The 15,179-nt window shown below is 26.5% G+C and overlaps 1 protein-coding gene and 1 long non-coding RNA gene across 2 annotated transcripts; both read left to right on the forward strand.

Annotated features, from left to right (window-relative positions):
• Positions 1-1,656: 1,656 nt before the first annotated feature.
• On the forward strand, positions 1,657-4,022 carry LOC142644833 (uncharacterized). Its single transcript, XR_012846001.1, has 3 exons — positions 1,657-2,618; positions 2,683-2,995; positions 3,076-4,022. It is a non-coding gene; the product is annotated as an uncharacterized LOC142644833 (long non-coding RNA).
• Positions 4,023-9,805: 5,783 nt separating this feature from the next.
• LOC113797995 (uncharacterized) lies at positions 9,806-10,832 on the forward strand. The gene is made up of 3 exons (XM_027348471.2): positions 9,806-10,058; positions 10,126-10,400; positions 10,476-10,832. Exons 1-3 carry the CDS (start codon positions 9,822-9,824, stop codon positions 10,765-10,767), a joined length of 804 nt encoding a protein of 267 aa, XP_027204272.2. The 5' UTR covers positions 9,806-9,821; the 3' UTR covers positions 10,768-10,832.
• Positions 10,833-15,179: the final 4,347 nt, after the last annotated feature.

Here is a 15,179-nt window from a genome sequence, read left to right on the forward strand (position 1 = left end):
ATCCAAATCACTGATTTTTTTTTCATTATTCATGACACGTTTAAATTAAGTTTGTTAAGTAAAATGAATCATTTGTCGATTATCAATAGGATTTGGCAATGATTTGAATTCAATCAAGTAACAACATAGATTTGAAATTCGAATGAATTTTCATTTCAAATCAGTTATTTAGTTTCCGGTGAAAAGATTAGAAGGTGAATGGAAATGAATTGAAGCGCAATGAAGAAAAAAAAGGACTCTAGAGATAAAAATAGATTGGATGGCCATAGGAAAGATCTTAATTAATTATTGAGCAAATTATATTCGGAATAAAATCAACGAACCGAATATTTTTCATTTTGAAACAAAAATGTCACAAAGAATCCTTTCTGAAGAGAAAAAACCTTGTGTGACCATTTTTATTCTTTGACAAATTCCCATTTTCCATAGTTTATTTTAGTTTTTATTTTTATTTTTTGTATTCTGCTATTCACATCTTAGAATTATCTAATCCTGCTCATTATTCGTATACATTTACTTAGAATGTCTTTAAGATTGATGATAGGATTTTTCTTCTTGGAAAATTCAGTTTGAATTTGTTTGGCCATCAATCCTTTATTTTTTCTTCTGGGTTAACTCTATCTTTTCTTGTTCACATGTTGGATCGTGCGTTCCGAAAAAAAACGTAGGAAAAAATGTTGCCCTAAAAAACAATGATTGCATTTTTTGGACAAAAGATTTAATTAACTTTTTTTTGGATCATGTTCCATAACATGAACAAAAGTTAAATTACCCGAAAACGAATTGTAACAAATTTTATTTATTGAAGCATAATCAATGCATTTTGTATTCACAAATAATAAAAATCTATTGGAAATAATGTTTTCAATTTCATCATCAATTTGGAACCATTTATGGAGATAATATTAAAATTCTAGATTTCATCATCACAAATCATGGCCTAATTGAACATTGAAAGTTGATTTTGATAAACTTCGCACAAAAGTGATTGATTGATTTGAATGATCCAATCTATAAATTTGGACGAAATAGATGAAAAAAGAAGTAATAGAAATTTAACGAAAGAACAAAAAAAACATGCATACTTGATTGGATGTGTCGTCCTTCGTTTGATTTTTTTTCATCTTAATCAATTATCATCATCATCATGATAGTTTTCACGAAGAAAATCGAAAATATCTTCAGTATAAAACTGATTTTGTTTTCCACTCAAAGAAATATAGTCATCAACATCTTGATTAGATGAGATGAGTAAAATGGAACAAAACAAAAACAAAACAAATGAGAGTTCATCAATTCAATCAGTTTGATTATATTCATCGTTTGATCATCAACGATGGCCAGCATTTTTCTTTTCTATTTCGTTATTTCAATCAAATTGAGAAATTGATAAAAAACATCAAAACATCATTAGCAATCAATTCAAATCGGATTTGTTTTTCTTTTTTTATTCTATCCAATTCATGTCCATTCGTTTGTGAATGATTTTAATTTTGTTCGTTCTTGTTTCAGTTTCTTGAAAACGATTTCCATCATGATTAGTTATAAAGAAAAAATGATAACAGAATATTCCTTATTGAACACATATGACTATTGTGTTCGTCGACAACCAATAAAGTCGAAATAGGTTATTAGGTTCTTTTTCAAGTCTGATTATCACAAACTTTGTCTGAAATTCTTTTTTTTGATTCGAATTATTTATTATTGTTTACGAATTGGTGTATTGTATACGAACTAAAAGTTTTTTATATTTTTATTTTATTATTTCTATGATTATACATGAATAAATGCTGCTGATTCAGATGTTTTCATCAACCAAATACAGGAAACAACAACAATATTATCATTATCATTATCATCATAATCGTTAACGATAATAACATTTATTCAAATGAGAATAAAAATAAGACTATGATGATGATGATGATGATGAAAAATAATGAAAATGTAAATGGCCCAATGGACATTTCTGGTAATAACTAACAACAACAAACAACTAAACCAACCAAAACAAGCAAACAAGAGTTCTTGTCGTCAAGTGGTACATTTCTTTTCTTTAACAGCAAGAATAAGATTTTCAATCTCATTTCATTCTTTGTCAATTGGAAATAATAATGAGCAATTGTTCTGGGATTTTCCTATTCAAATGATGAGATTGAGATGTATTGTTATTTTTTTCGTTTTCTATTTTATTCTTCATACATCAATTTCGACATTCAAAACAACAACGACAAAATCACAAGGAAAAGAAAATCACCCGAGGAGTAACCTACTTCATCATCATATATAAACACAACAGCACAAATTGTTTATCCCGTTGTTGTTTTCACTTTTTCTATTCAATTCGACCTTACTCATACGACGATGATGTCGATGAAGAATATTCTCATCAAACAAAGATAAGCAATAAGAAAAACAACAAAACAATTTCAACAACAGCAGCAGCTCAAAACAAGTTGTTCCAAAACATTGATAAAAAAAGTTTGAAAAATTTTTCTTCGGGTAATACACAACGCGCAATAACGAACATTTAATTGCCTTGATTTGCATTTTTTTTGCCTACCGAATTCTTTGTTGAAATGATTTTTCCATCTTTTTTTCCTTGGCTCTAACGTTTGGTTTGTTTTCTTATTATTTTGCATAATTTTTTTCTCCTAACTCATTTTTATTCCAAAAATACAGAAAATTCTTGCAAAGGAAAATCGACCAATTTTTCTCCATTGCTATTTGTGCCATTTGTGATTAAGATAACAACAAAAAAAATTAAATCACTTTTCATCGACACATTCGAGATGTCATTGACTTGAAAAATGAATGCATAAAAAATACCATATCAACTAAACGACTGCATACAAATCATCATCATCAACACCGATTCGTACGTGATTTAAGCTCAATAATATAATGAAATGGAAACAAGATTCTATTATTTTAAGATGAACGAAAACAAAACAAATTGTAAAAATCATTGAAAATTTCATCATTATGTGACCAGGTTTTTGTTCATACTTTGTTAACCTAAGCAAAAAAATAAAAAACCTATTTTATTTTTGACAAATTTTTCATTCTAAACAGAATTTCATTCATCATATAAATTCCGAATTAAAAATTCGTACATGACATCATTATGCCGATAAAAAAAATAGCAATAAAAAACCAGAAAAACTCATTCATTGTGTTGAACAGTTTAAAATGAATGAATCAAAAAATAAAAAATATTGCGACCAGAAAATAAAAAAATTCACCAAATTAATTTCACTTTCAAGAATGAGAACAAACGTGTTGAAATGTGAAGAAATTCATTTGAATGAATCATCAACCCAACTTGAAAACAATAACTGAAAATGAAAAAAAACAAAACAATGAAACATTAAAACCATAAAACATTTTTCTTTTGTAACTTCAATTCTTATGGACGCATACACACACACACTCAAGCTATTTAATACAGCCCATAGAAAAAAAATATAAATGAGAAAATGAATCTTGATTTTCTTGATGTAATTCCAGTGATCAAAAATGACAATCAAATCAAATCGTCACATACACAAATGATTCATTCATTCATTCATCTGGAACGACTAAATTGTCCCATTAAAATATCGAGCATAATTTAGAACATAAGAGAATATACTGGAGAGAATAAAAAAAACAAAATAAAGAATCTTTGAAGAAAAATAACAACAACAACAATATAAAAAAAATTGTGAAATGGAAAAATGTATCACTCATCAAAATGTATGGACACGTGAAAAACCTATCATCATCATCATTCGATATTTCATAAAACATTCTATTCAAACTTATATTATAAAGGCAAAAGAATAAAAAACAACCATTTCTAAATATTCAACGTGGATCACATATCTGAATCCTCATCATCTTATGATGATGATGATGATATCAATAAATGAAATGGATATTGCATTGATGGAAAAACAAATGTAAAAAACAAAAACAAAAAAATCCCTACGTGTTTGGTGTTCATCGATTATGTTGATGATGACGATGATTTAGTCTCAAAGGTCCATTGAAATATTTTGTTTTTTTTCTGGTTTCTGAATGCATTCATATGCATGTTGTTACAAGTTTATATTGATAGCAACAACAACAACAATTCAGAAAAGTTTTATATTTCATTTGAAATGAAAAAAACAAAGACAGTCAAAACAAAAAATTCAATGATTACAATGGATCACATACACACACGCACGGGAACACCGTTAGTTTGGGAAAATTGCTAGCCAGTTTTTTTTTGTTTTCATTCTCATTGATGAAAATGATGCTAATAATAATAATGGCCATCATAACCTTCGAATGGATAATGATTTTTATTCGTCCAAGTTTTATATGACCAATTTAACTGAATTTTTGTTTTGTTTTTTTGCGCTGTTCAATAATTCGAATGGTTATTGTAGCTTATTGAGTTTGAATCCCAAAATATATACACACACACTTGCTTATTTAATAACTTTAATGTCAAGTATCGAACCCTAAAGAAACTGGAAAACAACAAAAATAAGAAAAGAAATTTTGCTTATATCAAAATGAATCGAAAGATATATTCTGTAAAAAAATAATGGCAAATAATGATTCTATGGCTATTGTGTAAGAACAGAATTTGGTTTCCCTAAACAAAACAAAAAATTTAGCTTATTTATGAAGCGTGGAAAATACTATTGGATGGGTGGGTTATAAGATTTTAAAATTCTTGACACGCGAACTGCGATACCAGAAACAAAATCTAAAGGAGAGTGAAAAAAAACATAAAGATAAAAAAAACAGAAACAACGTACATTTTGATATCTAAGTTATGTTTTTTTTTCTGCAAAACATTTTTAAAACAAAGACATTTTGTCATTATTTTTTCTGTGTTCATTCATCGTTGGTTGATGATCGTCATCAAATTCAATTGTTTTAAATCGTCATTTTTTTCCATTCAATTTTGATTGGCTAACATTTTAATGTTTCGAATATCGTCTCGAATTCTTATGATGATAGTTAAAATTTGTAGAATAAAAACAAATACTTTCTATTTTAGTCTATTTCAAAATGAAAAAATTTCACTTTCTATCTATCATTCTTCTACACATTATTATGTCATGAATTCTTCGTTGTCATTGTTCATTTATTTTTTGTTTGACTTCAATTTCATTTTCTTTTTTGTTGATTGTCTTAGAATGTCCATTTTTTTTTAAAAAAGACCCAATGAATTGATTGTGGATCGATCAAAAGTTCACGTATACTTTGTGTTGGGAAGAATCGTTGCTATACAATTGTCCAATGTCGTTTTTTTCTTTGTTTTTTGTTCAAAAATAAATGTGGCCATCTTTTTTCAATTTGTTTCTATTCTTTATGATTATGATGATTATATTTTTTTCCATTCTCTCTGAACTAAAAAAAATGAACTCAAACTCAAAGACATACAGAAAAAAACAAAGTGTTCTTCCAGTAAAAATTGTCAAATTGATGGATCAAAATAGAGTGAGGAATAAAAGTAATAATAATAAGAAAAATTGAATGTCACTAAAATGTTTTTTTTAGTTTGACATTTTTTTTGTTCGTTCGTAGTTGTCACTATCTTGAAGAAGATAGTGTTCAATTTTTTTTTGCTTTGTTTTCGAAAACTTGAAACAACCATTGAATTACCATATAGACTGACCACATCGATTCTATTCATTCATGTATATTGTTTATTCACATTCAAATGAGCATCCCATTTACATAATTCATGTTTTTTTTATTCTCTCTCTCTCCCTATTCTTCAAAACCACAATCAATGTTGATCGAAATTTATTCTCTATCCATTTCAATTATTATGATGATTGAATGAAACACATAGGCAATCATAATAATAATAATAAAATTGATTAATATTTCAATTTTATCATGAAATTGAATCACAGTATTCACATTATCGAAATGAATCATATCATAATAATAAAAAATTGAAAGCGAATCAAATTGATGAATAAAAAAAACATTGACAACCCAAAACAAACACATTGGACAATTTCAAAAATACATTTCACTGTAGTTTTTTTTGTCATGAATTCATAACTTTACGAGAGAATATATGAATATAGTAGAACGATATTGATAGAATCGATCAATCAATCAAAATCATGGTATACTCGAGATACGACTAGCAAATTCATATTTTTTTGGCCACATCATTTTTTTCCTGACCAAATAATTCCATCAATATTACAGAATATTTGAAATGATGATGAAAAATTGTAATATTATTATGGAAATATTTGGAAAAAATTGACATCAATGAATGTCGACGATGATGATGATGATGATGTTGAAAAATTACCCCAAAATCTTATGGAAAATAATCATAATTAATCTACTCTTCATCCCTAAAGTGTGTGTGTGTCTTGAACCTTTTTTATTCATCCTATTCAGTCGTTCAATCATATTCGAAAATATCATCATAAAAAACGATGATGACGATGACAATCATGATCATCATGATCTTGAATGATAAATGATGGCACGATCTTTTTGATGATCAGTTAAAAAACTAAACCAGGCTAATATTTTTACTTCAATCCAAGGATTAAATGATTAAATTGGGGTAAAAAAAGCTTTAACCATCGATTAGATTTTTTGTTCCATATTGATCTGAATATTCTGACCACATCATATAGGAAAAAACTAAGTATTTTTTAGAATTTTACCACAGAATTCTCATCATAACCATATTCGATAATGATTTTAAGAAAAGAAGAAAAAAAATTCCAATTTTGTTTCATTAGTTTGGTAGGATTTTGAATCGATTCCTGCTGTGTGCACAAAAATTGAAGGCATTTTATTATTTTATTAGAAATAATAATATCCGTAGCAGGAAAAATCATCTCTTCATCATAGATTTTAGATGATGACGGTGACGATCATGATGATGATCATGATGAAAAAGACCGGATACCAAGTTATCCAATATGTGAAGCTTTTATCGTTATTAATTTTTAATTTGATTTTCCGTTATCAAATTTTTGCACTGTATATTTTTGTTTGAAAAATGTGTGTGTATAATTTTCGTACAAAAACTCATTTTTGATATAACCTATTTTTTTTTTTTTATTTTAAAATTAAAAATTCAAACCCAGATCAGTTCCTGATAATATTGTTTCCGATATTATGATGAGATATATTATTGAGATATTTTGACTTGAAATCCAGATGGTTGGTCTATTTTTTTGGTTTTTTTTCATGTTTTGAACAACACAACTAATGTCGCCATTTGATCATCGTATAAAATGTCAATATTGTTTTTCATTCATTTGAACAAAAACAAAAATTCAGGTTTCACGACATACGATATTGATGTTGAAGTAGATTGATTTCAAGCTGTCATTTTTTTTCCAAAGATATATTGAATTTTATTCATTTCATATTTCGTCATCATGTGTGTGTGTGTGTGTTATGTAATTCATAATTTTTTTTTTGTTCCTTGGATACGATCTGTATGTTTATTCTGTTAAAGTTATAAACATATTTCATAAAGAAAAAAATGAAAAAATAAGCAACTATTTTTCTATAGAAAGAATCACATTCGGTCTACAGAAACACACACACAGAATTTCAACCAGAGAATATAAAACATCCAGATGCGTGTATGTTTGTGATGAAATATTTCGAATAATAATCATTATATCTGGTTTTCATCATCTGATGATCAAAGCCAATATCAGTACAGAATCAAAAATTTTTCATCGATTTCAAAAAAAATTTAAAATTCAGTTTTTTCATTTTTTCCAATTTTTACTGCATAGTTTGATCAATGGAATGTAATGAAAAATGATTGTATGGTCGTTGACCATCCATAAGTTCATCATCATCATCATCATCATCATCATTCATTCTATAAATATATTCGATTTATATTTTTAGACACACATAACCATAGCCAAAATTCCAACAATTTTAAATCGTTTGTTCATCAAAATATTCGTCAAAGCTTATCATCATTGTCACTGTTGTTGTTGTTTTTTTTTAATTTAGCTAGATTCATTTATTATTTCATATATTTTTTTTCTCGTTTCCATTTAAAGTCAATCTTTCAATAAACATTCTCACTCTCGTGGTGGCATTTCGTGATTCGAATTTTTAAAAAATTTTTGTTCTTTTTTTTCATCAATGATTTTACAATGAAAATTATCAATGATTCAATACATATCAGAGGAATTTTTTTTATCATCCAGTTGGAAATTTCATTCAGGAATGATGTGTGTTTGACTTTTTCAATTTTGTTTTTTTTTTGTTTGTTTGTTGTTGTTGTTGTCTCTTTTCTTTTCAGAATGATAGTAGGTTTTGGAATTTTTTTTCTTCGTAATTTTTCAGTTTATTTGATTCGATTTTTGGACGATAAAATTCTATTCGGGCGTCTATTTGGAGCGAATGATGGTGCTAACCAAACCAAACGCAAGCTAGCAAGTCAGTCAGATGTCAATTATGTTCTTCTTTTTTGAATTCGTTCAATATTGGAAGCGACGATCAGATCCTGAATGAAAAATCCGATATCTAAACATATTTATGAAAAAAAATATCCGGATCCATATGGGGATTCCTGATATATAAATTTTTCTCCATTTTTTTCGATTGAGCTTTAATCTAATCTGTCATTGTTATTGTTGTTTTCATTTTTTTTCTTCTTTTCATTTTGATTTTCATTGAATTCGAGTAAGAATTCTCGTAAGCAAAAGAAAAATTGACTGATTTCATAGCAGTGTATTGTTTTTTTTCTATCAAAATTCTAGATGCGGTTCGTTTTTTTTGGGACGAGCAAATAAAAAAAGTGTAGAATAATTTTCCCTAGTTTGTTTGCCTATTTTGTTTGTTTGTTATCCATGGCACGATTTATTTCGATTTTCGATAGAATTATTTATTACATTATCAAACTAAGTCAGATGATTAGAAGAAGAATATAATGTAGAAAATTGTTAGAAATATGAATGAATTTTTGTTTTGTTTTTGCTTGAATCCATATTTTCATCATGATGATGATGATGATTGTATGACACCATCATCATCATCCATATGAGAAATTTTCATTTTTATGATCAAAATAATCGACAGAAATAGAAAAGAAAAGAAAAGAAACTGATCCAAAAAGAAGATGATGATGAAGGCATCAAACAAAACAAAACAAAAAAAGAATCAAATCGAAAAATATCGACATTTCTTTTTTTTTCTCTTCATCATCTTCTTCAGGGAATTATTTTCATTTTCTTGAAATCTTCTTCGGGTTTTTTTTATCAAATTTATTATTCTCATTTCATTTCAATATGATCTTTTCAGATCGATTGCGGATATATTTATTTGTTTGAAAAAAAATTCATTGAATTCGATTTGAATCTTTTTTTTCAAGTCAACTTATTTCGGCTGTCGTTATTATTATCATTATTATTGTTGTTGATCCAAAGATCGATGTTACGAATGATGAATGAATTCTTGGAATTGAAGAATTTCGTTTTTTGTTTTGTTCTTGTTTATTCGGATTTGGTGAATTCGGTAAATTCCATTATTCATTTATTCGATTTTTGAAATTTCGGATTTATTTTGGAAAATATGGAATTTTTTTTCTCATCGATTTTTCCGATTCAATTCATCAATTATTATGTGAATTTCGACTCATAAATTGTTATTTTTTTTATTAGATTTCAAAATTTTAATGATGTTAACGAATGTTAAAGCGATAATAATCATGTTTAATGTTTAATCGAATATTTTTGTTTGAAAACAACAATGGTCTGAATTTTTTGATAAATTCGATCAACTTTTCTCAATTTTTTTTGTTTGAATTGTTCTTTATGGATTATCAACTATATTCAAAGTTTATGATAATTGTTATCATTCCTTTTATCGATAATGTTAAATCAATAAAAGTGCATGGTAATAAGGAAACCGAATGGTTAATCATACGTTTTCCATATAAATCCGTTTATGGTATACCAAATTCATCGAATTGCAGTGAATCAATTAGAAATCAATTTTATAGATGTGAAATAGTTTCGCAACATGAATGGGAAATTAATATTGATCATTATGTAAGTTGCATGTGATGATTATAAAATTATAAACAAATTAACCCTTTTCTTTTGAAACAAAAACAAGTTTTATGAAACGAAAGATTTTTGCTGTTTCGTTTGGAGTACGTTGGATTGTGAATTTAATGCAGCAGTCGAATGTAATCAAGAATATTCGAAAAAATTGAAATCAAACACACTAGAAACATTTACACCAATATGCAATCGTGTTGGTTCAACTCCTGGAAGTCTTTCATGTTGGTTGACGACAGAAAGAAAAATTTATATTGGTATTGCATTCGCAGTAATTACTGTTGCTATTATTATCTGTTCATTAATTTTATATCGAATAAATCGTAATGTGTAAGTGTAATTTCTGAAAAATTTTGTTTTTTATTTGACATTTTTCTGACTTAATATATACACACATCATTTTAGATCTCAACTTTTAAATACCAAAGCCAAACAACAACCTGTAACAAATAAAATGATAAAATTTAAAGATTTTGAAATAAAAGTGGTAGCTGATAAGCCAACAATACCATTGGTTGAAAGAGATAGGATTCATAAACTAATAACAGATTATTCGCGAAATTTGGGGACTTTGGGTGAAGAATTAAAAACATCATTTAATTCATTACCAAGCACAAAATCTTTAGGGAAAACACTTCAAAGTATTGACCAAGATTTATCACAATGGCAACAATTATTTCAACAATATGATAAATAAATTAAATTCATTAAATAAAACAATTCTAATCAAAACTCTTAAAATCACTGAAAATTGGAGAACCAAAAAAGGTTTAAATAATTAAAAATCATTAACTTTTAAATCGATGTGTTATACAAATATTCTAATGTTAATAATGATTGAATTATTTTCCATCATGACAAACATTGAAATAACAATGCTCATCACTATTATCAAATCATTATGTTGTTCCAAAAAATTTGGAATTTAAATCAATTACATATAGAATTCAATTAGAAAAAAGCTTGGAATTTTAACACAGGAAATCAAAGAATTCAATGGACGCATATCATCATTATCATGATGATCATTATCCTTTGATTGGAATTTTGGTTTTCTTTTCAGTATTTTGTGGACTTGACAGCAAAGTGCTAAAAATTCCATAAAATTAAATTGAATATTTTCTCATTTTCGAATTAATATGTTTGTTGTTGTTTGAAATTAGCTTTATATTCTCAATTGTTGTAATTCCGAATTCGAATTCGAATGCCAATCTGGTCAGAAGCAATTATTGTTTAGAATTTAATTGTAAAATTCAAAATAATTCGACTGTAAATTTGAATGACCAAATATTATCATATATCATGACTTGACAGAATGGAAAAAATTATTTTTTATTTTCAAATAATGATTATTTGTATATAATACATTTTGATCAACCAAAATACGATTCAGAATGTGTGAAAAAGAAAAATGAAAATTACTGCATTGGTCATTCATACATTTAATCCATATTATTGTTAATATGATTTGATGATATAAAAACTACCAAAATAATGTCGAGAGAGTATATGTCGCTATTGTTTTATGGATGAAAATCATGTTTTGTGTTTCCAAAACATAAATTTCAAATTATTATGATCAATCGGTCAAATGTTCGGACTTAGTGTTTGTGTGTGAAAAAATTGAAAACTTTATGATTTTTTTTTCTCTCCATTAGAAAATAGCAAAAAAAATCCATTTTCAATTTGTTTCCAGAATGTTCCATACTTATATTGCCATCATAAGTAAGCTTTTTAGTTAAGTTGAATTCTATTCCTTAGGAACAAGAAAAAAATTAATCGAAAAGTTGAGAATGAATTGTTTTTCTTTGTTTTTTTTTGCTCAATATCATTGGTCAAAATCTATGTTTGTTGTGTAAATGTGAAAAAGTGTTTCAAAAATAATTTCACTTGAAATCTTCAAGACGAAAATGAAAAATATAGTAAAAAAAATTGATTGCTAAATGTTTTCTGCAAGTTAAAAGTATCACTATTCTTTCAAAATAGGAACAAAAATAAAACAAGTAGAAAAAATTGATTAAATGATAATACAAATGTTACATATATTGTCATTGTCCACTATTTACCGTTGAATCAGATCTCATGGAAACTGAATCCTAACTTTGTCGACATTTCATACTGTGTTTATTGCATGTAATATAAAGAACTAGCAAAGACAATAAAGATGGCAAAATTAGTTTTAAAACAAAAACAAAACAAAAAAATTGTTTTCGGCATCGAAAAACAAAACAAAAAATTCAAATTCAAATAATCATTTTGGAATAGAAATGAGATTGGCCCCTAACACAGCAACACACACACACACGGAAAAAACAAAATGATAATAAGAATAACGAAGAGAAAAAAATAACAACAATAAATTCTTGAAATAATGATAAGAATTTTTTTTTTTTTGAAAGTCTAAAAAAGACAATTGAATTGTGCATGTATTTTAGTTCAATCAATGGTTATTGCTATAGTCCCAAATCAAGATTGTAACCATATTTTTTTTGTTGTTGTTGTTTTTTTTTTTTGTAGGTACACATTTTATTCTGTTTGTCCATTTTATATTTGTATTTTATTATTATTACGGATTCCAAGAATTTTGTTTTTTTTGAACTGATTGGATTCCGAAGATTCTTTTCTTTTCATACATATAGATAAAAAGATTGCTGTTGACATTATTGGAATAAGGAATTATAATTTTTTTTCTCTCATACCGGATATTTGTTTGAAAGATGACAAGACAGTTGAATGGTTATTGCTTGGACACACACGCACACACTTGAATCAATCGATGAAATGATGAAAATATTTATTATCGTAATTTTTTTTTCTCTTTTCTCATCCATGATGAACGTAAAATTGAATCAAATTCAATTTTCACAATGATGATTTTCTCATTCAATTGGTCTTGTCATCATCGTTGTTTTTTTTGTTGTTGCCTGAATGTAGAGAAATCCTCCAACGTATAATTGAATCATCTAAAGAAAATCGGTTTGAATTTGATTGGAAAATGTTTGTTCCAACCGACCGGATGATCAATTTGGTTTATCACCAAAATATATGATAAAAAAAACTTATTGTCTCAAATGTCTTCATCATCAATATTGAAAATCAGAAACCCAAATTGAAATTGACAACGGCCACTTTAAAATTTTCATTTTTTTTTGTTTCATTTCAAAAACTTTTGACCAAATTTTTCATACAAAATCATTGGTCTGTATTAAATTTGATTCCATCATTATTGTCATTATCAAATTCTCTAGGAAAAAGATTGAAATTTCAACAATGAATCAATTTTCGATCAGTCAACTGAATTCAGGTCACATTCATTTTAAATTTCAATCAAAATGTCATACAATACAAGACATATGTACGCGTAAACAAGAAAAAAATGATGTTGTTGTTCAATCAGTAAAAAAAAATCTTGCTTGTCATTATCATTATCATTATCATCATCACCAATAACGTCAAAGAATATCATCATCATCATTCTAGATTTTAGATTTCTTTCTGGTGTATATTTTAATAATAAAAACAGTAAAAATAATAATACTCGAATCAAGAATTTATCCATTTGGTTTTCAAGATTTTTTTCCTTTTGGATCAATAAGAAATCTATGTTTATTACAATATATCTATTTATATTATTGAAATTAAGTATATAAGGAATTTGAGAATTCAATTTTCCAATATCAATATCTGTTGTATTTGTTGATGTTATTTGTTTGTTTGTTTGTTTGAATGTCATTATTTAATATCAAACCAAACCAGAAAGAAAAATCCGACACAATTTGGAAACGAGATGAAAGAAAAAACATTGAAACAACATTTAAACATATAATATATTTATCAAATAATGGCAATCAACAACAATAACATCATTCTCGTTGACATCGAACAACAACAACAACATCAACATAATCAACAAGAATAACAAGCCACAGAATTTTTTTTTTTCTTTCTCTCTGATTCTCGTTCTTTCTTTCTCTTGCTTTAGGTTTTTAGGTCATATTATATTGGTGAAAATTGATTTGTATATCCGAATCTAAATTTCGATGTAATGTGGTTGTTGACTTGTCAAAATTGTCAACATAAAATTTTTCTTAATTTTTTTTTTGGATAAATTTTATTTTCACTCTATAATTCTCATTTCATTCATCATTATTGTTTTCACAGAATTTTTTCCTTCAGAAAACATATTGAATGGGTGTGTTTCTTTTTTAAAAAAATCTAAAAATTTCAGTGAAAAAAAAATTACTAAAAGGTTTGGTGAATAACAAACAAATGGAAACTTCTTTTTTGTTGAAATAAAAAAACATCCAAAGATATATTATTATAACTGAAATTGAAACTTGAATTGCCACTTGTCAAACAATTTAACATTTTTCGTTGGTTTGTTTCTGCATCTTATATAAAAGTTCAGTACAATACATGAAATTACTAATCATTATCGTGATCCGCTCCTTTACTTGATTATAATTATCATTATTCATGACAAATTTTAAATTTTTCAAAATAAGAATAAAAATCAAATCCACCTAAATATTAAATAACAAATTTTTTTTTCATTTCTTTTCAAACTTATACACAGTTATTTTTCCGGTTTCTTTACTTGTTTCAATTAGATACACACATAATATGATTTGCTAATGTAATACATATTTACATATAATCATTTGTGAAGAAAGTAAAATATGAAGAAAAAAAAAGTTAATCCATTTTTCTCAACCACACACAAATTGGCAATCTATCCATTTGTTCGATCTATCCCCTAAAATATGATCGATTATTTTTTCACATTTACTGATTTAAATATTTCTATTGCCATATTGTTTCAATATGAATTTAATTTATGTTTTCCCAGCAACAACAACAAAAAAAAAATTCATAATTTCTTTCCAGTAAAAAAAATGAAATGTTCATTTTTCATTTTTGATAATTCATAACGAGGACGAATAGAGGTCGAATTTTTTTAAAAATGAACTTGAAATCTCATTAAGATTATTGTGACAACAAATTACATAACATGATTGGATCATTTTTTTAAAAAAACTTTTTTTATTTGAAATAATGATAATAATTAATGAAATAAAGGAATTGATGCCAAAATATGTCATTTTTTTT

This window comes from Dermatophagoides pteronyssinus, unplaced genomic scaffold, assembly GCF_027571235.1.
Source record: "Dermatophagoides pteronyssinus isolate colony J.1.1.1.1 unplaced genomic scaffold, Derpt_VIB-CSIC_2022.12 sq0003, whole genome shotgun sequence".
NCBI classification, from domain to species: Eukaryota; Metazoa; Arthropoda; class Arachnida; order Sarcoptiformes; family Pyroglyphidae; genus Dermatophagoides; species Dermatophagoides pteronyssinus.